This window comes from Thalassophryne amazonica, chromosome 8 (genome assembly GCF_902500255.1).
Source record: "Thalassophryne amazonica chromosome 8, fThaAma1.1, whole genome shotgun sequence".
Lineage (NCBI taxonomy): Eukaryota > Metazoa > Chordata > Actinopteri > Batrachoidiformes > Batrachoididae > Thalassophryne > Thalassophryne amazonica.
Window position 1 is genome coordinate 92,592,144 of NC_047110.1, and position 21,193 is coordinate 92,613,336.

General features: G+C 46.1%; 1 protein-coding gene across 1 annotated transcript in view; it reads right to left on the reverse strand.

Moving 5' to 3' along the window:
• The window catches only part of LOC117516100 (neural-cadherin-like), a 540,129-nt gene that overhangs the window by 142,403 nt on the left and 376,533 nt on the right, over window positions 1-21,193 (reverse strand). The window contains exons 20-22 of the mRNA XM_034176992.1: window positions 13,994-14,178; window positions 11,067-11,299; window positions 6,458-6,735 (exon numbers count right to left, since the gene is read on the reverse strand). Of these exons, the coding sequence (XP_034032883.1) occupies window positions 6,458-6,735; window positions 11,067-11,299; window positions 13,994-14,178 (696 nt within the window). The remainder of the gene's footprint in view (window positions 1-6,457; window positions 6,736-11,066; window positions 11,300-13,993; window positions 14,179-21,193) is intronic.

Below are 21,193 nucleotides of genomic sequence, written 5' to 3' on the forward strand. Positions count from 1 at the left end.
AGGACATTTCGCTTCAAATCGCAGAAGCTTCCTCAGCTAAAATTCTTGCTCTGGTGGTCTGACTTCTGTCTTGACTCTTGTAGAGAAGAATAATCAAGAAGTCACAAGAGCTGGAGTTTTAAACCTAACCAGACCCCTCCTACCTCCTTGACCCCTCTCTCTGAGAGAGGGGTCAAGGAGGTTGTGAAACGTTTGAAACCCAGCCTTAACCGGGGAGGGGGTCTGAGACATGCTTGATCCCCTGTTTACAATGGGGTACTCAGGACAAAGCAGTTTCAGTCTTTTGTTCATGGTAATGAGTCATTCACATCATCAGCAGAATCATCAAGGGAGCCATCAAGAGAGGGTCCGTCCCATCATTAGGAGGGACAGCTGCCCTGTCATTAGGAGGGTTCTAACTAGAGCACAATAAGTGCTAATTAGAGATATTGTTTAGTCACTGGCCTATAGCAGTCTGCCTCTCAGTAGGAGGGGAAGTCAGACCACCACAGCAAGAATTTTAGCTGAGGAAGCTTCTGCGATTTGAAGCGAAACGTCCTCGCGTCAAGCAACCCAGTCCAGTCAAAGATTCAAGCTTCTCTATTATCCTGTCGATCCTCCTCACTCCCAAAGAAAATCATAGTAGCTCGACTTTGTGAGTGCTACCGCCTCTAAGCCATTAAACATAGCTGGTCTTGGTAGTATCTTGTAAACTTTCTCTTTGACTCTTGCAGGTATTTATTCAAACTGGGAATTAGTATTTACTTGAAATAAACTGCCTGTTTGTCTTGCTTGGACTCCCACAGAAACATTAGGTCAAAGGCCTGCGAAGTTGGAGGTGGTTATGTTTTAGCCCCTGTTTGTGAAGAGCCTGGAACTCACAATTTTTCAGGTATCATTACACAATTTTTAGTGAACATTCATATCCTGATAGACAAGAACTCATTCAATTTTCAAGGTCCTAGGTCAAAAGTCAGGAAAAATCCCTATCTTTAACAGTGAATGAATTTTCAAAAATTCATAACTGTCAAAAAAGTTCTGAATTTCAAAAATTCATAACTCTGTTAAAAAGATCAAATTTCTTTCCTATCCTCCTGACTACCAGGCCATATATATATATATATATATATATATATATATATATATATATATATATATATATATATATATATATATATATATTCTCCACTCAGATTGCAATAGCCAATCACAGATTAGCCTTTCTGTCCATCATTTACCTGTATTTTGGCATGCTTGGCGCCACAAAGTTCAATTTCAATTTTCAATTTAATTTCAATTTATTTTCATTTATACAGTGCCAAATCACAACAGCGTTGCCTCAAAGCGCTTCACACAGGTAAGGTCTAACCTTACCAACCCCCAGAGCAACAGTGGTAAGGGAAAAACTCCCTCTGAGGAAGAAACCTCAAGCAGACCAGACTCAAAGGGGTGACCCTCTGCTTGGGCCATGCTACAAACATAAATTACAGAACAATTCACAGACAAATATACAAGAAATGCTATGGGCGCACAGGACAGGAGGATTGCCAACACGAATACAACTCCCATCTCTGGATGGAGCTGCACCTTAAACAGAGAGAAAAAACAGAATCAGGCATCAGAAAGACAAAAAATACTGTATAATTTGCCAGTATGAATCAACAAGAAAAACAGAGAAATACTAAGGTGATCGCCGGCCACTAGCCCTAACTTCACTAAAAGACCCAGAAGTTAGGTAAAGTTGAGGCCGCAGCCTGCTCCAATTACTAATACATGAATTAAAAGAGTAAAAAGCATAAAACAAAACTGTACCAGGATGCTAGCCATATGAAAGGGAAAATAAGTGCATCTTAAGTCTGGACTTGAAAGTTTCCACAGAATCTGACTGTTTTATTGACGCAGGGAGATCATTCCACAGAACAGGGGCACGATAAGAGAAAGCTCTGTGACCCGCAGACTTCTTATTCACCTTCGGGACACAAAGTAGTCCTGCACACTGTGAACGTAAAGCCCTGGCCAGTACGTAAGGTTTGATTAGGTCAGCTAGGTAGGGAAGTGTCAAAGTGAATAATTTTATAGGTTAGTAGCAGAACCTTAAAATCTGATCTCAATGGGACAGGAAGCCAGTGAAGAGATGCCAAAATGGGTGTAATGTGGTTGTACTTTCTGCTTCGTGTCAAAAGTCTGGCTGCAGCATTTTGAACCAATTGGAGACCCCTAATGCTAGACTGCAGTAAACTAGAAAATAGAACATTGCAGTAGTCCAATCTAGAAGTGATAAATGCATGGATCAGGGTCTCAGCATCAGCCATAGACAGGATGGGATGACTCTTCGCTATATTTTTCAGGTGGAAGAAAGCAGTCCTAGTAATATTTCTAATGTGGAGGCCAAAGCACAACGAAGGATCAAAAATTACCCCAAGGTTCCTCAGTTTGTTAGTGTGATGTATGACACACGAGCCGAGGCTGAGCGTTAACTGTTCAAATTGATGCCGATGTCTCACTGGACCAAGAACCATCATTTCAGTCTTATCAGTGTTTAAAAGTAGGAAGTTTCTAGACATCCAACTTCTCACTGCTGCAAGGCAATCTTCTAAGGATTTTATGTGAACGAGATTACCAGCAGTTATCGGCATGTATAACTGAGTATCATCTGCATAGCAGTGAAAGGTAATGCCAAAACGCCGCAATATGTGCCCAAGGGGTGCTATATAAAGGGAGAAAAGCAGGGGGCCTAAGACATACCCCTGTGGAACCCCAAATTTCATGTCACTAAGGTTAGAGGTAGTGTTACTGTACAAAACACAGTGAGAATGACTGGTCAAGTATGACGTCAGCCATGCAAGGGCGCTCCCAGTAATCCCAAAATGATTTTCCAGCCTATCAAGTAAAATATGATGATCCACTGTATCAAATGCAGCACTGAGATCTAACAGCAACAGAAACGTAGTGGTGTCCAAATCCATTGTAAGCAGAAGATCATTCACCACTTTAGTGAGAGCCGTCTCTGTGGAATGATATTTTCTAAAAGCAGACTGCAGTGGCTCAAAGAGATTATTCTCAGTAAGATAGTCTACGAGCTGCCATGACACCACTTTTTCCAGAATTTTAGAGAAAAATAATAGATTTGATATCGGCTGATAGTTATTCAATACACTAGGGTCAAGATTAGGTTTCTTAAGTAATGGTTTAATCACTGCAGATCTGAAACATTTAGGAACAAATCCAGAAGTTAAAAAAAGATTAATAATTTCCAGCACAGTTGGCCCAAGAGTGGGCCACAGGTCCTTAAACAGTTTTGTTGATATAGGATCAAATAAACAGGTTGTACTTTTTGTTGACATTACAAGTTTTGTCAGCATGCCTAGTGAGATACTATCAAATTCTTTAAATTTAGGTAATACCTCAGTAGTGGCGCCCACATCAATAGCAGAGTGTAGTGGCTGGGTTAAGGCATGCCGGGATATGTTTAACCTGATGTCTTCTATTTTCTTCCAAAAGTAATCCAGGAAATCTTGTGCTGTTAGTTGGAAAGTTATGTTGGATCCAAAAGGATCCAAAAAGGCTAGGACCAAAAGTTATATTGGATCGGTTCCCACTGACCAATAGCGTTAGAGCTTACTGCCAACAGCTAGCCAATCAGAGCGCGGCATATGAAGGTCAGGAACTAGCTGACAGATGCTGGTTGAAAAAATGGCAACAAACATGTCAACAACAGCAGAAAATCGTCTGCCAGCGAGGTTTGCTGAGTTCACAGAGGAGGAACTGCTGGAAATATTGAACTCCAAGGATGCCAAAAACACTAAGAAGGTAGACAAGCACGCTACTGATGTTTTAGAAGCATTCATCGCATCAGAATAAATCATATGCTGTTCACAACAAAATTAATTGATCTAATTTAATTGACTCTTTGTTGTTTGCTTAATTTGGGAGGGGGGTGGAGAACATAACAATTGATGGATGGCAAGTCGTCCAACATAGAGAAATATTGGATGAAGAAAAGTTATATTGGACGAGGCATCCATTATTTGTTTTATGTATATATATATATATATATATATATATATATATATATGTGTGTGTGTGTGTGTGTGTGTGTGTGTGTGTGTGTGTGTGTGTGTGTCCTGGTAGTCAGGAGGATATTTGAGAGTATTATGTAGGATGGTACCCTTTATCGACTGAAAGGTTGATCTGGATCTGATCCAGATTACAGATTTTGTGTCCATTTAAATTTATACTGAAAACTCCATTTAATGTATATTTTAAATTTTATCTTAATCAAATATGCTCCTATCACTTTGAAAGTCAAGTGCAGACTGCCGCTCACTATCGCCTGACAAGGTTTGATCCAGATCTGATCCCGATTGCAGATTTTGTGGACATTTGAATTTAATTTTGAAACGCTCATTTGGTGTACATTTTGCATTATATCCCAATAAAAAGTGCCTCAATAATGCTAAAATTTTAATAATGAGGTGCAAACTGCACACTCAATGAATAGACTGATCCACATCTGATCCATATTGTGGATATTTGATTTCAATATTGAAAAGCCCTTTTGATTGATATATTTTTTAGAATATTTTATCTTATGAAAAGCCACTTCTAACAGGACTTTGACCTTAATTTTTTTTCCAAGGTAAAATTTTGTGGAATTAGGAACTAGTGTTGGTGGAGGTTTACGTTCTACGAGAGCAGTGCTCTAGTATTGATCGCTATAATCCAGCAAGTTCTTAGCCTCAGCTTTCACAAAAGCAGCAGACTGTTCAGCATTGACAGCAACACACAACTCAGAATGTGGCAGAATTTAAAGGGGAAAGACTGTGCAAAATCTGTTTTTAATCAACCGTTTATAGGTAACTATGGCTGTGATTTTGTGGTAAATAACCTCAGAGTCGGACAGTTCTCTATCAGAGAATCTCCCCTGCTATTAGCAATATTTCGTCTGAAAGGGCTTGCTTTGAGCTTCTGTGACTTGTGTCACGGATGTCCACATCTGATCGTTATCATTTATTATGAGACATGCCCACTGAGACAATTTGCGCTCTGTGTGACAGTCTTATGGGAAACAGATGCACCCTGCCTTAATAGGAAAATTGGGCACAGCAAGCAGCAGTTTCTTCCTGTTTAAAGAAACAGCCACAAGTACAGGTTGATATTTAGAGACCTAAAATTTTTTAAGATGCATCGCTTCAGTGTGTACTTGATATATTTTAGATACATGGTTTAATATTGGTTTGTAAGACTCTGGTGAGCTGCATTATCTTGTTGAAAAGGTTTATAATCTCAGGTCAGACTGAGTTTGGTTTAGGACCATGCAATGTTACGGTGCTGCTGCATCTCCCTCCCCTCACTACTGCTCTGGGTCCTGATTAGCAACCTCCCAGGTGAAATGTGGGCATCCCCTTGGCCTTCTCCAGCTGCTGGGGTCCTCAACAATGAGGCATTTGAGTGCTGCTACCCAAAGAGGCGTGCCACATGTCTAAAATGTCACAGCAGATGCTCCTTCACAATGCAAGTGATAGTTCCCATGTGTCTCCTTAAGCAAATGGTAAATGGACTGCATTTATTTAGAGCTTTTCCATCTGCATCAGAAGCTCAGAGTGCTTTACAATTGTGCCTCGCATTCACCCATTCACACAGACACACTCACACACCGATGTCAGGGTGCTGTCATGCAAGGCGCTCACGACACACCGGGAGCAACTTGGGGATTAAGGGCCCTTAGTGATTTTCCAGTCGGGTTGGGCTTTGAACAGAGGATCCTCTGGTCGGAAGCCCAACGCTTTAACTACTAGACCATCGCCTCCCCACAAGTAACCACTTGTTTGACAGTAATTCCTGCAGTACCCAAGGATCCTCCAAAGACAGTGAGTACCAAAGACATCAAGTTGTCACTGGTTACCATCCAAGTCTCACAACTACACATTAAGAGAAGAAGCGCCAGACTCCTAAAAACTTGGACTTTCTTTCTTCTGAAGAGGTATCGGCATCACCAACCACCTCTGCCCAGTCACCTCATGACTTCCATTTAATAATGGAAAGATAATGTAACAAAAAAAAAATTTTCAAAAATATGTACCCTTTAAAAATATTTGCTCTAGAAAGAGTTTTAATTCAGGAATTTTGGCAGAACACTATTTACCTCTGTAAAATATTGACTGACATGCACATACTGCACATAAAGTCCCTTCACGTAAAAAAAAAAAAAAAAAAAGCCTCCTGGAAATTTTTCCTGCTCTGTATTCAGCTGATAATACAGACCAGCTCCAGTAAGTTGGGTCAAGTTACAGGTGAAGGAGATTTGAATTCTCAGGAGGGGTGCTGTTAATAATGCTGAGCACATTTTTGATCGTGGCACTCTCAAGAGGTTAATATGGACAGAAGACTGCAGTGCATCAGCAACATCCTGCTCCCATTTTCTATGTCTGCGTGAGCTCCAATGGTTCCTCCTGCTAACTGTAGGCTTGCCTCTCACCTGTAGCCACTCTGGGTGTTGATGCAGGTTCCCCCGTTGAGACACGGGTTTGTGGCGTATGATGAGCAGGATTGATGGGTCATGTCCCTCGCAGCGCAGCCACAAACAGCTGAAGATGTCACCTTCACTGACACCAGGGATAAACCACCGGAGTCTACCAGGGTGGGCGAGTCAGTGATACTTAGGCGTGTGGAGCAGCCGCCGGATGCTTTGCAGTCCATTTGTGCACACTCGTCTACCTGCACCTGACTCACAATTACATGCAGCTTTGACTGCAGCTGCAGAGAGAGGGGAAAAAAGGAAAAAGAGGGTGGAGGAAAAAAGAGGTGTCAGGATTAATAGCGATGTAAAGATTTATATTTTCAGGGGTATTTTGTGTTTGTTTGATGCTGATTCACAGAGTAACCTCAGAGCACACTGATCTATATGTAATTCAGAAGAAGAATGCAGAACATAAACACCTTCACAGATACTTTGAAAGCTTTGTAATTGAAGAGGTCCATCAGGCAAATCAAATTTGAATTTGCTGTTATCGTCTTCTTTATAGATTTTGTGCAGCCACAGAACACCAGGAGGATAAGCCCCTTTAACACCGGGCCTGCTTCGAGTTGCTTCATGCAGCATCATGACGACACAGGAATGTCTGCGTCAGTTGCGCGCAGAAAGAGGGGCGAAGCTTGAGGTGAGAGCACTATAAGGAGCTCATCTGCAGCCAGACTGTAAAATGAGCAGGTGTGCACTCTGATTTCTCTTCTAGTTGCAGATGTGCGCTCTGATTTCTGTTAAAGTTTATCATTCTTACTGTGATTGCAGCTGCAGCCGGCGTTCACGCGCAATCAGTGAGTGGACGTGGAGGAGATGTCCTCCGTGAGGAGTATACTGGATGTGGACATGTTCTGTCGCTGGCAATCAGTCTGTGTGCAGAATGGCAATAATGAGCATTTTTTTTTTCTTTTAATTGTTCACATGTGCTGTTTGAGCGGTATAGTTTGCTGCACTGGTATAAAAAGTTCAACAATCCTCCCTGATTTATAGCTCAGCAACAATGGAGCACAGCAGGACTCATAAATTGGTGTCGGGTGGCATCCAGTCACATTAAGTACCGTTATGTTTGTTGTGTGGGCCGCTGAAGAGGAGGTACTGCTGGCCCACCACCACAAGATGGCGCCCTGCTTGAAGTGCGGGCTTCAAGCACGAGAGGGCGTCGGGGCGACCGGGAGTGACAGCTGTCACTCATCATCCGTACCAGCTGTCACTCATCCACTACACATCACCACCACCATAAAGGCTGGACTGCAACTCCACCTCCCCGCCGAGAAATCAGCTACCAATCAGGTAATTCTCTGCTGAACCTTAATTCGAGTATTAGTCTGATCTCTTTTTGCAGCCGTTTTCCTGGGACGGATACCCTGTCTGCTGAGTTGGCGTTTGGTGTGGACTGCGACGGCTTCGCCTCCCACCCCACCCAGATAAGTGGTTATCTCGGGAGCTGCACGAGTGTGTGATTGGAGGTGGAGGTTCTCCCTCCTAACTGTGTACAGACTGTGGGATTACTGAGTGTGCGAACTCACACTCATCAGTACTGTCTCTGTTCTCTGCCAGCAGTACCGGGTCTGACTGCTGAAGACAGTGGCCACCTGGGGTGCAGGGCTTGGCGGCTCCGGTGTTCTTCAGATCCGTTGGTGGTGGAAGCTGTGTGGGATCCGGCTCTTCTCTCGCCAGGCGTCTTCTATCGTCGAGCCTGCCCACACGTCACCTTGTGTATAATTGACATTCCACCATATTGTTATTGTCTGTACTTCGTTGTGCGATTCACAACATTAAATTGTTACTTTTTGGCTTATCCATTGTCCGTTCATTAACGCCCCCTGTTGTGGGTCCGTGTCACGACACTTTCACAACAATGTTGCCTCAACTTGCGAGAAAACTACTTCCTTTCTGCATCCAGTGCTTGACGCAGAAAAAATTAAACGTTTTATTTTTGGCGTCAGTTTCACATCCCTCTTTGCGTCCCTCATGATGTTTTGGCGTTGAGCAGCATCAACACGGCACTAGGTTGCATCAACATGGTGTCGTCATGATGCCGCATGAAGCAACTCGAAGCAGGTCCGGTGTGAAAGGGGCTATACTCATTCAATTTGACATCATTATTGAGTGAACACAACCCAAGCCAAGGTGGAGCAAGGTGATAAATTTAAGGTAAAACCAGCTGGAAGTGACTTCGTAGGATGCTGACCACGTGTCACCAGAACAGTTTCAACTTGCTGTGGCATTGATTCTAGAAGTCTGTGGAACTCTACTGCAGGGATGGAGCACCATTCTTCCAAAGGATATTCACTCAGGTGATGATGGTAGTGCAAAGCGCTATCTGTCACATCACTCTAACACATCTCTAATCAGTACTCAGCTGGGTTGAGATCTGGTGATTGTCAAACCCTTCAGCGAGTCATCCAGCTCAATGGATGAGGCAAATTCATTCTCCATTCATTTTTTTTCAGATTTTTCTTTTAATCTCTAAATGCATTGCCACTTTGCAGATTAATATATTTACAGATATTAGAGCTTGAACTAATCATAATTTTTTGGAATCGACTTTGCCTTTTCATACTTTTTGGGGCTGTCATTAATGACTCATGTTTATACAAAAAAATATCAGTATTCTATTTTATTTTTTTTAATTTTGTATAATTTAACCCTCATTATTACATGTTGTGAAATTTACTAATCTGTACACCTGAGGTCTATGGGGACCCCACCACCACATCTTGTTTTTTAATACTATTAAATTAATATGTTTATTTATAACATTCTTGCAGGTGTTTGTAATATACAGTCAGTGCATCCAGACAGTATTCACAGTGCTTCACATTTTCCCACATTTTGCTGTGTTGCAGCCTTGTTCCAAAATGGAGTAACTTATTTTTTTTTTAACCTCAAAATTCTACACACAATACCCAATAATGCCAACATGATTTTTTTTTTTTTTTTTTTTTTTTTGCAGATTTAGTAAAAAAAACAAAACAACAACAAAACTAATAAATCACATGTAGACACATATTTACGCCCTTTGTTCAATAGTTTGGTGATGCACCTTTGGCAGCAATTACAGCCTCAGGTCTTCTTGAATATGATGTCACAAGTTTGGTGCACCTACTTTTGGGCAATTTTGCCCATTCCTCTTTGCAGCACCTCTCAAGCTCCATTAGGTTGGATGGGGAATATCGTCATTTTCAAATCTCCATTGCCAGCACACCATTCTGAGGTCAAGAGCGCTCTGGAGCAGGTTTTAATCCAGGACATCTCTGTACATTGCTGCATTCATCTTTCCCTCAATCGTAACTTGTCTCCCAGTTCCTGCCACCACCATGCTTCACTGTAGGGATGGTGCTTGATAGGACATGTTCTGTGAGACTAAATAGAAAAGGATACAGCTCCCAGGATGCTAGAATTTTTCAACTTAATCTGATGTTTTTCAGTTGTCTTCCCATACAGGACAAAAAAATAAAAAATAATTAATTAATTAGTCACTGCATGTGGGCCCTCTCCATTCTCCTAGACACTTCTAATGGCACTATCACCTCTTCAGTGCTGACAAGCAGCTGTGTGTGCTGAGCGTGTATTTAGCTTGCCCCAAACAATTACATGATGTAGCTGTGTAACCCATGACGGTGTTGGTGTTCTAAATCAATACTTCGTTCATTTCACTCATTTTCTGAACATGTTTGTTCCAATTAAGGGTCACAGGGGGACTGCAGCCTATCCCAGTGGCTATTCAGTGAAAGATGTCTTATATCCTGGACAGTATCTCTCAGGACCAATACATGTAGACAAACAAGCTCATTCGCACGCTCACTCAGACCTACGGACAATTAACAATCACCAGTTCACCTAACCTGCATGTCTTTGGAAGTGGGAGGAAGGTGAACCACCCAGAGGGAACCCATGTAAACACAGGGAGAACATGTAAACTCCACACAAGATAGAGCAGGACGGATTTGAACCCAGGACCACCTCTGTGTGACACAACAGCGCTAACTGTTAATGCACTATGCAGCCCTAAATCAGTACTGTGCCATTTAAAATCATTTTTGTCCTGAGTCAAAAAAATGAACCCATAAATCTCTGAAAACAGAGCTTAAGTTGAAAAATACAGGCGTACCCCTTTAAAAGGAAGTCAATTAGACAGGAATCCATTCAAGAAATCCAAGGTGCTTGATGTCATATTTTATCGTTTATCCATCCATTTTGCAAACAACTGATGATAATATGATTTTAATGGCCCTTAATCATTGTGCAACATTGATAAATAGACAAAAAAAGTCACTTAAAAGATTTAAATAAAATAGAATCGCACAGATTGGCTGATTGTGGAGACATTCTGATTCGACATGGGGTAGCGTTTAAACAAGGAAAGGAGATGGACAAGTAATAAATGCATGGGGCAAAGAAACATGACAGCACTGTGAAGTAAACAGACAGAAAGTCGGTAGTAAAGTAAAAGGGCAGATAAAAAGCCTTGTTATCGTTTCACACCACGAGTCCCCATGGGTATCATTTGATACATGAGCATTGATTTCTATCTATCAGACAAGATGATTTAAAATGCTACCTTCTTTTTATGTGCAGCGAGCACAGCGTGCAGCTTTTCTGGACGGAGGTACCCGCCGGTATCAGTCAGTACGTAGAAGTGGATGTCCACTGTGTTTTCCCCTCTATCTGCTATGCTGAAAACGTTGATGCTTGCAGGTCTGATGGACAGGGATTCAGCCAGGAAGTCCCAGAACATCTCCAGCCGACTCTTCCTCTCGAGGCTGGAGTCGATAAACTCTCTCGCCGTAATGCCTTCGGGAGACAAACAGTGTGGGTGTTCATGCAGTAACAACTACTGACTTGTCAATGACAACATCAGTTGATCAAAGCTGAATTCCTGATTCCATTAGCACCAGAGGGAGACTAATGTCACCTCCTATTGATCCGTTTCCTCACTGAATCATTCAGAAGGTGTTTGCGAGGAAAATCTTGAAGTTCTGTGCCGTCTCGCACAAAACATTTTAATGACCAGACTCAGTCAATCGCATGATTTGTGGTGCCACCTTCCGATACCATCGGGTGCATATAGGCAGTCATCTTTAACCTCCAAAAATGCTAATGACTTTGAAGTCAGAAGTATTCATAATAGCCTTCGACTCTGTTGGCAGAATGGCTTTTTAAATGTCAAGGACTTTACCTGACACTTCTAAGCTGACCTTTATAACTCCGATTTGTTCTGAGAAACTGACAGCAAAATGAACACCCGAACATAAACTTCTCGGCTTTGAAGAACAATGAAACCATTATGAACAAACAGGGTGAATGGCTGCTTTAAAATGCTGAGAAATGTTAAATAATGGCAGAATGGACAAAAGAATATTGACAGCCTATTATTTCATTGTTAACTGGATTGACAAGTTGATAATCATTTGGTGAAAAGTGCCAATTTATTCATGCCTGTGGCAGATGTCGTCTATTTCTACATCGGCTTCCAAAAGAATTTCACAACAATAGGAGCAACAAAGAGCAAGCTTTTGTCTCACAGAGAGACGGGGGAATCCACATGATTTTGTTCAATATTTTTAGAACTCTGGGGGATGAGGCAAAGAAATCACGTGAGATCAGAGACGAATTCCAGCAACACTAATTTACCTGCTGACATACAGGCTGAATCTCAGTTCTACCCCTCAGCCCTTACCCTTACCCCTTCCCCTCCGCTTTGCGTGGGCAGGAGAGACAATTCTCTTTTTGAAGTGAGGCGGAGGTGTAGGCGGAGGTGTGTGCATCCAGATTCACTCCGTTTGGAGGGATAGGAGGAGCTTACCGCTGTCTCCAAAGAAACAAACATGGCACCCAGAGCTGCACAAATGAAGCGGCTTTCATTACAAATTGCGCTGTTTAGAAAGTTCTAACTTGCCAAAAAAACTTTACAGGCAGTTGCCCATGACAGCAATGTGTATGCTGCTGGATGCATGTTGCGTATATTGTCGTTCTGAATAATATAACTTCGCTCGTGTGCTGAGGCGTTATAATGCACATACACACGAACGCTACGATAAGACACTTTTATATCTCACAATGGAGAAAATCATGATAAAGGATAAGCACGTTAATTTGTATGTTCATAAATCTTTGGATAATAGTGATCCCTGCTGCTGGATTTCAATGTCTGTAACACGTGTCTATTTAGTAAACCAACAGGGAGCCCCGAGTGCACTCGTCTCCTAATAAGCTTTCAGGCAGAAAATGAGGAGACGTTTCACCAATGGGAGTAAGTTGGAAAATATATACACACACATATATGTGTAACACATAACCTGATGTCCAAATAAACTGCTATTATTTGTCAAGGAAATTTGTAAAGGAAATAGGGCTGGATGCAAAAAAAGGGAGAATTTGAAAAAGAAATATAAGATTAACAGAACTAGATGCAGCCCATAACATTCATACAGGTGGTGGTCATATAATTAGAATATCATGAAAAAGTGATTTATTTCAGTAATTCCATTCAAAAAGTGAAACTTGTATAATGTATACATTCAGTCCACACAGACTGATATATTTCTAATTAATTACTAATTAATTAATTAATTAATTAATTAATTAGTAATCAATCAATGATCAATCAATTAACAATATTAATTATTACTATTATTAATGACTAATCATTATCAGTATTATTAACATTAATTATTAATTAATTAATTATTAATGCTGGCAGCACGGTGGCTTAGTGGTTAGTACTGTTGCCTCACAGCGAGAAGGTCATGGGTTCAAATCCCACGGCCTTTCTGTGTGGAGTTTACATGTTCTCCCTGTGTTTGCGTGGGTTTCCTCCAGATGCTCCGGTTTCCTCCCACATCCAAAGACATACGGGTTAGGTGGATTGGAAGCTTTAAAAATTGTCTGTAGATGTGTGTGTGTGTGTCTGTGTTTGTTTGTCTGTTTGTGGCCCTGCGACAGACTGGTGTCCTGTCCTGGGTGTACCCCGCCTCACGCTCTATGGCTGCGACCCCCCGCGACCCTTAATTGGACTAAGCGGTAGAAGATGAATGAATGAATGAATTATTAATACTATTAATTATTATTATAAATTATGAATTAATTAATTTAATTATTAATACCACAAAATTCTCCGACATGATTGCGATGTGTTGAAGAAATCTGCGACTTCTTCTATTTCTTTGCATTTACGCCGAAAGGCGAGAAAATAAAAAGAGCAAACAGGCTACTGCAACAAGTTTCGCTTCGAATGCCATGTTGACAAACAGTGAAGACGGCAGTTTGACACGGGAAGTTTTTTTTTCCCCCTAAGGCGGAGGGGTGTCTCAAGTCATAGCGCTAGAGGCATACCCCTTCGCCTTACCCCTTGTTTTAAAGGGGTAGGCATAGGGGTAGGGGTAGGGCCAAGGGGAAGGGGTACCAAAGAGAATTGAAATTGGGCCACAGAGTCCCAAAGAGCAAAGTTCATCCTATCAGGTGAGTGCGTGTTTGTGGTGTTGTTACCAGACAGACGTAGCGAGGCAGACAACACGACAGCCTGTTCTTCCAGCTCCCTCACGTGAACTCTGACCCCTGACATCACATCAGGCCACACCCCATCAGACACTCTCACCCTCAGCCAGTAGCTGCCAGCTGGAGTGTTTGGCCGGATGGTCAGCGCTCCTGAGCTCCGGTTCAAGGCAAAGTATCTGAGAAAAGAAGAGATTTGGATTAATGTCCTTGAGTGGTCAAGACAGCAAAACAAGGTCAAGATGCATGTTTTGTTTCTGAGTTTGAAGGTAAAATACCTGACAGAGGGCAAACATACAAGGAGAGAATGTGGTCAGCAGTAAGCAGTTTTTTTTTTTTTCCCAAACAGGACGCAAATGTTAATTAATTTTCAAAAATAAAGGTTAAAAGATGAAACTGTCAATGCCTTCCAGTTTTTGGCTCCAAAAGGTCCTACACAGTTTGATGATTGTCATAGTAACTGTAGGTATGACGTGTACAAATATGGTATTTCTCATTTAATTCAGTAGATCATTATTGTGTTCATTTTGACATACGAGGTCTGTTAGAAAACTATCCGACCTTTTTATTTTTTGCAAAAACCATATGGATTTGAATCATGTGTGATTGCATCGGCCAAGCTTGAACCTTTGTGCGCATGCGTGAGTTTTTTCACGCCTGTTGGTTGCGTCATTCGCCTGTGAGCACGCTTTGTGGGAGGAGTGGTCCAGCCCCCTCGGCAGATTTTCATTGTCAGGAAAATGGCTGACCGACTGCCGCTTTGCTGCATCAAAATTTTTTCAGAAACTGTGATAGACAGCCAGGTGGAAACCATTCCGAAAATTCAGATGGCTTTCGGTGAAGATCTTATGGGCATCACACAGATTAAGGATTACAACCGGATTAAAGACGGGCCACAGCGGCTGAGGGCACGCCGCGCTTCGAGCGGCCATCGACAGGCTGAAACGACCAGATCATTTCCAAAGTGAAGGCTGTGTTGATCCGGGACGTCATCTGACTACCAGAGAAATGGCAAGAGAGGTGGACATAGCACTTTTTTCGGCACATTACACTGTTACAGGAGATTTTGTAATGAAAGACGTGCGGCGGAATTTGCGCGTCAGGACAGAGCCGCGTAATGGCGCAGAACAAAAAGCACCTCCGTGTTGGAAGTCTCACGGGACATGCCCAGCTCTTCCACCATTTGGAAGATTCAGATGGCTTTGGGTGGCTTTTCAGTCGAGTGAGTATCCGAGAAATTGTCGAAGAGCTGAGCATGCCACAACATGTCCTGTGAGACCAACACGGAGGTGCTTTTGTTCCACGCCATTAGCGGCTCCGTGGCGAATTCCTCCGCTCCTGTTTTCATGACAAAATCTCCTTTAACAGTGGAATGTGCCAAAAAAGTGCTATGTCCACCTTTTCTGCCATTTCTCTGGTAGTTGTTGTGTGGGCCGCCAGAAGAGGATGTACTGCTGGCCCACCACCAAAGGGCGCCCTGCCTGAAGTGCGGGCTTCAGGCACGAGAGGGCGCTGCTGCCACGGACACAGCCGGGAGTGACAGCTGTCACTCATTAATTCCTGACAGCTGTCACACATTCTTCATCATCGCACTCCATAAAGACCAGACGTCATCTCCACCTCGTTGCCGAGATATCGTACTTCCTTGGAGGTAATATCCTCAGCCGTTTCTTTTGCAATATATCTGTATATTGTGAGTGTTTGCAGGAGTACCGGTTCCTTTTTCTGTGGAAGCTGAGTGAGTGCAGGACGGCACTCTTTTCCTCTGAGGAATCACTGCGGTACTCTACTGAATATTGAGTGAGAGGTGGAGGTGGCATTCCCACCGTTGTTGTTACTGGGTGTACACACACCCACACTTGACTGTCTTTGTTCTCGCCAGCAGTACCAGATCCGACAGTCGGGGACGGTGATCACCTGGGAATTCGGGACTTGGCGGCTCCAGTATTCACCAGGTTCTGTGGCAGCGGAAATCGTGTGGTTCCGGCTCTTCTCAGGACAGACGTCTTCTATCCTCGAGCCTGCCCACACGTCACCTTTGTGATTTGACTGTATTTATATTCTGAGATTGTCTGCATTTCGTTGTGCACGTTTCACAACATTAAATTGTTACTTTTTGGCTCATCTATTGGCCGTTCATTTGCGCCCCCTGTTGTGGGTCAGTGTCACTACACTTTCCCAACAGGATATCTCGGCCAGCGTCATGGACTCCGAGGGGCGTCACCCGGCTGTTGAACGACCAATGGGAGAGCAGGGAGCGCAGGCGTCTGCAGGAGACGTGATTGGTGAGCTGCAGCACATTCTCACCGCCTTTACGGCTCGGTTGGATCAAATGACCGAGCAAACATCCTCCTGAACCGCAGGGGGGAGGCTCTCTCCGCACAGATGGCGGCAAGCGCTCAGGGCGCTGCTGCAGCTCGTCCTCCTGCCAACCCTGTGCAGGATATAAACGTTCCAGTGGTGGTTCAACAACCCCTCCCACCATCCCCTGAAGCATACATAAACCCTCCTGAGCCGTACGGAGGTTGTGTGGAGACGTGCGCGGACTTTCTCATGCAGTGTTCGCTCGTCTTCGCACAACGTCCCGTCATGTACGCGTCAGATGCTAGTAAAATAGCTTATGTGATTGCTCTGCTTCGGGGTAAAGCACGCGCCTGGGCTACGGCGCTCTGAGAACAGAACTCACGGTTGTTATCAGCATACACTGGGTTTGTGGGGGAGTTCAGAACAGTGTTTGATCACCCTAACAGAGGAGAGACCGCTTCAACCGTGCTGCTGTCAATGAGACAGGGACGCGAGAGCGCAGCCGCTTATGCAGTCAACTTCCGCATCGCGGCTGCGAGGTCCGGCTGGAATAACGTTGCGCTCCGCGCCGCCTTCATGAACGGACTGTCGTTGGTCCTGAAGGAGCAGCTGGTAGCTAAGGAGGAACCGCGGGATTTAGATGGGCTTAACGATCTCGTTATACGGTTAGACAATCGGTTGGAGGAGCGCCGTCGGGAGCGAGGCGAAGGACGTGACCGGATACGCGCCGCCCCTCTCCCTTCCGGGTTCGAAAAGGGGCTGCCCTCCCCACGCTCCACAGCCGCAGCGCTCTGTGGGCCAACAGCTCCCCCTGCTGACGTTGTTAGGGAAACGCACAGGGCCAAAATGAGGAGGCTGATCCGTGGAGAGTGTTTTCTCTGCAGCTCAACTGAGCACACACAGAAAAACTGCCCCAAACGGCCACAACAACAACCGCCCTCAGAGACTGGGCTAAGGGGGGGGTCAAAACATTCACGTGAGACACACACAGATTGCCACACGACTCCCAGTTACAATCCTGAGCGGGGATTTAACCCTTCAAGCCCCAGCACTGGTGGACACGGGGTCAGAAGGGAATCTGCTAGACATCAGATGGGCAATTGAGGTAGGGTTCCCTCTGGTGGCGCTTCCTTCGCCAGTGCAGGTGCAGGCACTAGATGGCACCCTCCTCCCTTTAATCACACACAAGACACAACCAGTAACTCTGGTGGTGTCTGGAAACCATCGGTAGGAGATTGAGTTTTTTGTAACTCCTTCTACCTCCCGCGTGATTTTGGGCTTCCCATGGATGTTGAAGCACAATCCCCGGATTGATTGGCCGTCTGGGGTGGTGGTTCAGTGGAGCGAAACCTGCCATCGGGTGTGTTTAGGATCCTCAGTTCCTCCCGGTTTACAGGCTAAGGAGGAGGTCAAAGTCCCTCCCAATCTGACGGCAGTGCCGGTTGAGTACCACGATCTTGCTGACATCTTCAGCAAGGATCTGGCACTCACCCTTCCCCCGCACCGTCCGTACGATTGTGCCATTGATTTGGTTCCAGGCGCTGAGTTTCCGTCCAGCAGGCTGTACAACCTCTCACGACCTGAGCGTGAATCAATGGAGACCTACATCCGGGACTCATTAGCTGCCGGGCTGATCCGGAACTCCACCTTCCCGATGGGGGCAGGTTTCTTTTTTGTGGGCAAGAAAGATGGCGGACTCCGTCCATGCATTGATTTCAGGGGGCTGAATGCGATTACGGTTCGCAACCGATACCCGTTGCCATTGTTGGATTCTGTGTTCACCCCCCTGCATGGAGCCAAAATCTTTACTAAGCTGGATCTTAGAAATGCATATCACCTGGTTCGGATCCGGAAGGGAGACGAATGGAAGACGGCATTTAACACCCCGTTAGGTCACTTTGAGTACCTGGTCATGCCGTTCGGCCTCACCAACGCCCCCGCGATGTTCCAAGCCTTGGTTAACGACGTCTTGCGGGACTTCCTGCACCGATTCATCTTCGTATATCTGGACGATATTCTCATCTTTTCTCCGGATCCTGAGACCCATGTCCAGCATGTACATCAGGTCCTGCAGCGGTTATTAGAGAACCGACTGTTTGTGAAGGGTGAGAAGTGCGAGTTTCACCGCACGTCTTTGTCCTTCCTGGGGTTTATCATCTCCTCTAACTCCGTCGCCCCTGATCCGGCCAAGGTAGCGGCGGTGAGAGATTGGCCCCAACCAACAAGCCGTAGGAAGCTGCAACAGTTCCTCGGCTTCGCTAATTTCTATAGGAGGTTCATTAAGGGCTACAGTCAGGTAGTTAGCCCCCTGACAGCCCTGACCTCTCCAAAAGTCCCCTTCACCTGGTCGGATTGGTGCGAAGCCGCGTTCAAGGAGTTGAAACAACGGTTCTCTACTGCGCCAGTTTTGGTGCAGCCCGACCCTAGCCGCCAGTTCGTGGTTGAAGTGGACGCCTCTGACTCAGGGATAGGAGCCGTGCTATCCCAGAGCGGAGAGACCGATAAGGTTCTTCACCCATGTGCCTACTTTTCTCGCAGGTTGACCCCAGCTGAACGGAACTATGACGTCGGCAATCGAGAACTCCTTGCAGTGAAAGAGGCTCTTGAGGAGTGGAGACACCTGTTGGAGGGAGCGTCTGTGCCATTCACGGTTTTCACTGACCATCGGAACCTGGAGTATATCAGGACCGCCAAGCGGCTGAACCCCAGGCAAGCCCGCTGGTCACTGTTCTTCAGACGTTTTGACTTCCGGATCACCTATCGCCCCGGGACCAAGAACCAGAGATCGGATGCCTTGTCCCAGGTACACGAAGACGAAGTCAAAACGGTGCTGTCGGATCCACCGGTGCCCATCATCCCGGAGTCCACTATCGTGGCCACCCTCACCTGGGACGTGGAGAAGACCGTCCGGGAGGCCCTGGCACGGAGCCCGGACCCCGGACCCCGGAACTGGTCCGAAGAACCGTTTGTACGTCCCACCAGAGGCCAGAGCTGCAGTCTTGGACTTCTGTCACGGTTCCAAGCTCTCCTGTCATCCAGGGGTGCGAAGGACCGTGGCAGTTGTCCGGCAGCGCTTCTGGTGGGCGTCTATGGAGGCCGACGTCCGGGAGTACATCCAGGCCTGCACCACCTGTGCCAGGGGCAAGGCTGACCACAAGAGGTCCCAAGGGCTTCTCCAGCCACTTCCTGTGCCTCATTGCCCCTGGTCCCATATCGGCCTGGATTTCGTCACGGGCCTCCCGCCGTCCCAGGGCAACACCACCATCTTCACGATAGTGGACCGATTCTCCAAGGCGGCCCACTTCGTGGCCCTCCCGAAGCTCCCAACAGCCCAGGAGACAGCAGACCTCCTGGTCCACCACGTTGTCCGTCTGCATGGGATACCCACCAACATCGTCTCTGATCGTGGTCCCCAGTTCTCCTCACACGTCTGGAGGAGCTTCTGCCGGGAACTGGGGGCCACTGTGAGCCTCTCGTCCGGGTATCACCCGCAGACCAATGGACAGGCAGAACGGGCCAATCAGGAGTTGGAGCAAGCCCTGCGCTGCGTAACATCCGCACACCCGACGGCCTGGAGTGAACATCTGGCCTGGATCGATTATGCGCATAACAGCCAGGTGTCCTCTGCCACCGGCCTCTCCCCGTTTGAGGTGTGTTTGGGGTATCAGCCCCCATTGTTTCCCGTGGTGGAGGGAGAGGTCGGTGTGCCCTCGGTCCAGGCCCACCTGCAGAAGTGCCGCTGGGTGTGGCGCTCCGCCCATTCTGCCTTGTTGAAGGCCCGGACGAGGGCGAAGACCCATGCGGACCGCCGGCGATCCCCGGCCCCTGCTTACCAGCCCGGGCAGGAGGTGTGGCTGTCCACGAAGGACATCCCCCTCCAAGTGGACTCCCCCAAGTTGATGGACCGTTACATTGGACCTTTCAAGATCCTCAAAATCCTCAGTCCTGCCGCAGTGAAGCTCCGACTCCCAGCTTCACTGCGGATCCACCCGGTTTTTCATGTGTCCAGACTCAAGCCTCACCACACCTCACCCCTCTGTGCTCCCGGTCCGGCGCCACCTCCTGCCCGGATCATTGATGGGGAGCCGGCTTGGATGGTGCGCCGGCTCCTGGATGTCCGTCGAATGGGCCGGGGGTTCCAGTATTTGGTGGACTGGGAAGGGTATGGACCCGAAGAACGCTCCTGGGTGAAGAGGAGCTTCATCCTGGACCTGGCCCTCCTGGCCGATTTCTACCGCAGGCACCCGGACAAGCCTGGTCGGGCGCCAGGAGGCGCCCGTTGAGGGGGGGGTCCTGTTGTGCGGGCCGCCAGAAGAGGATGTACTGCTGGCCCACCACCAAAGGGCGCCCTGCCTGAAGTGCGGGCTTCAGGCACGAGAGGGCGCTGCCGCCACAGACACAGCCGGGAGTGACAGCTGTCACTCATTAATTCCTGACAGCTGTCACACATTTTTCATCATCGCACTCCATAAAGACCAGACGTCATCTCCACCTCGTTGCCGAGATATCGTACTTCCTTGGAGGTAATATCCTCAGCCGTTTCTTTTGCAATATATCTGTATATTGTGAGTGTTTGCAGGAGTACCGGTTCCTTTTTCTGTGGAAGCTGAGTGAGTGCAGGACGGCACTCTTTTCCTCTGAGGAATCACTGCGGTACTCTACTGAATATTGAGTGAGAGGTGGAGGTGGCATTCCCACCGTTGTTGTTACTGGCTGTACACACACCCACACTTGACTGTCTTTGTTCTCGCCAGCAGTACCAGATCCGACAGTCGGGGACGGTGATCACCTGGGAATTCGGGACTTGGCGGCTCCAGTATTCACCAGGTTCTGTGGCAGCGGAAATCGTGTGGTTCCGGCTCTTCTCAGGACAGACGTCTTCTATCCTCG